This window comes from Pteropus vampyrus, unplaced genomic scaffold (genome assembly GCF_000151845.1).
Source record: "Pteropus vampyrus isolate Shadow unplaced genomic scaffold, Pvam_2.0 Scaffold279, whole genome shotgun sequence".
Taxonomy (NCBI): Eukaryota; Metazoa; Chordata; class Mammalia; order Chiroptera; family Pteropodidae; genus Pteropus; species Pteropus vampyrus.
In genome coordinates, this window is record NW_011889060.1 from 1,030,149 (window position 1) to 1,031,853 (window position 1,705).

Below are 1,705 nucleotides of genomic sequence, written 5' to 3' on the forward strand. Positions count from 1 at the left end.
ACAGAAACAAATGGGCAGGTTTTGCTTAAGGCAAAAAGATAAACCTTTTAGTAAAAAAGTTATATACCTGGGGCCTGACTACATGCCATGACCTGCCCAGTTAGGAATTATGATCCGGGCATCCTGTGAGGTCACTTTCCAGAGATCCCCGTTTTTGTCCACAGACTGTAGTTTCCTTTCTCATCCCTGAAATGGGAATAATCATGCCTGTTTTGTCTGACTTGTGGATTGTAAAGATAAAAACACCTTGTTAACTGTGAAGGAGCCCGTGTAACTTAAGACATTATTAATTACTCAACGTTCTGACTGCTATCAGAATTTTTTTTCTTAATTCTTCCTGATTTTGACCTACTTCTAAAATTTGAGACCAAATTTTGAACAGTTGGGGTAGACTATAAGTGTTTGACCAGCACATTTTTACCAGCAAGTTCAGGACACCAGACTGTCAGCAAGTGCTTTAAAACATTGGCCTGCTGTTGTTGTATTTGACTCTGCCTAGCACACCTGCCATTACTTAGTATGCTAGGAAAGAGCTAAACCCATGGCTTCCTTGCTTGTTCTGCTCCCCTTTGGTGTTGTGCCTTAAGGAGGAGCTGACTGCCGGGGGCCCCTCTTCCTGACTCTCCGTTACAGCCTCCCCGGTGTCACAGGTCGGGTTCGGTGCCCCTGGAATACGCTTTCATGGCAGCCTGTGCTCCCATTCCTTTTGCCATTACTTGTTAAATCATAAGTTTGGGGAAGCCAGGGCCCTGTCTGCCCTACCAGTGGCCCCGAATCTAGCAAGGGGCGTAGCATGGTCGTCACTTGATTATTCGTTGAATGAATTCATTACATAATGAAGCTTAGATCAGCTGCCTTATCCTTCCCTGAAGCCCTTCCGCTTTTCCTGGAACACAGGCGTGAGTGCACGGAGGGTAACGAAAGGGAGCCTGTTCTCATCTGCGCCTTTCGGTTTTGTCCTTGACCTTAGTTATGTGCATCTGTTGAAGATGACATCTGCTTTTGCTCTCTAACAGTAAAACTTTTTTTTTCCAGTCAGGAACTTGATTCTCCAAAGAGAAAATTGAATTTGAATAACTGTTCCAGAGGGCGTGAGGTTAACGGTCAATTCCGGAGTCAGAGCAGGGATGTGGGACTCCTGTGCGGTGCTGGCCTCAGGGCAGAGGCGCTTGAGCGTGTGAACTAGCACTGGAGCCGGTGAGCCCACTCGGCTGTCCCATGCCGGAGTTCAGTGTGGTCTGAGTTAGACAGGTCGGGCCCTTTGCGCTCGGAGCCTCTCGTCCGACTGGAATTGCTCCAAGTATTTTAGACTTTAAGAACAAGCACATTAACATTAAAGTCTTGTCTCTCTCACTATTATTACTTGTCTATTGTTTTCCTAAGGAAGAGATGGGGACTGTTTCGGAGCCCTTGGAAGGGAATTTGTGGTGACTTGTCTTTCTGTGATTTTCCGCCTTTGTGACCTCAGGTGCCCTTGTGTATCGACTCTTCCAATTTCGCTGTGATCGAAGCTGGGCTAAAGTGCTGCCAGGGGAAGCCCATCGTCAACAGCATCAGTCTGAAGGAGGGGGAGGCCGACTTCCTGGAGAAGGCCAGCAGGATCAAGAAGTTTGGAGCTGCCGTGGTCGTCATGGCTTTTGATGAAGAGGGACAAGTGAGTGGTTTCTTTTGACCAAGCTCCATGGTGTTCCACAGGCTTGACAGA

General features: G+C 47.4%; 1 protein-coding gene across 1 annotated transcript in view; it reads left to right on the forward strand.

Moving 5' to 3' along the window:
* The window catches only part of MTR (5-methyltetrahydrofolate-homocysteine methyltransferase), a 103,812-nt gene that overhangs the window by 43,604 nt on the left and 58,503 nt on the right, over positions 1 to 1,705 (forward strand). Inside the window, exon 15 of the mRNA XM_023520822.1 lies at positions 1,469 to 1,654. Within this exon, the coding sequence (XP_023376590.1) occupies positions 1,469 to 1,654 (186 nt within the window). The remainder of the gene's footprint in view (positions 1 to 1,468; positions 1,655 to 1,705) is intronic.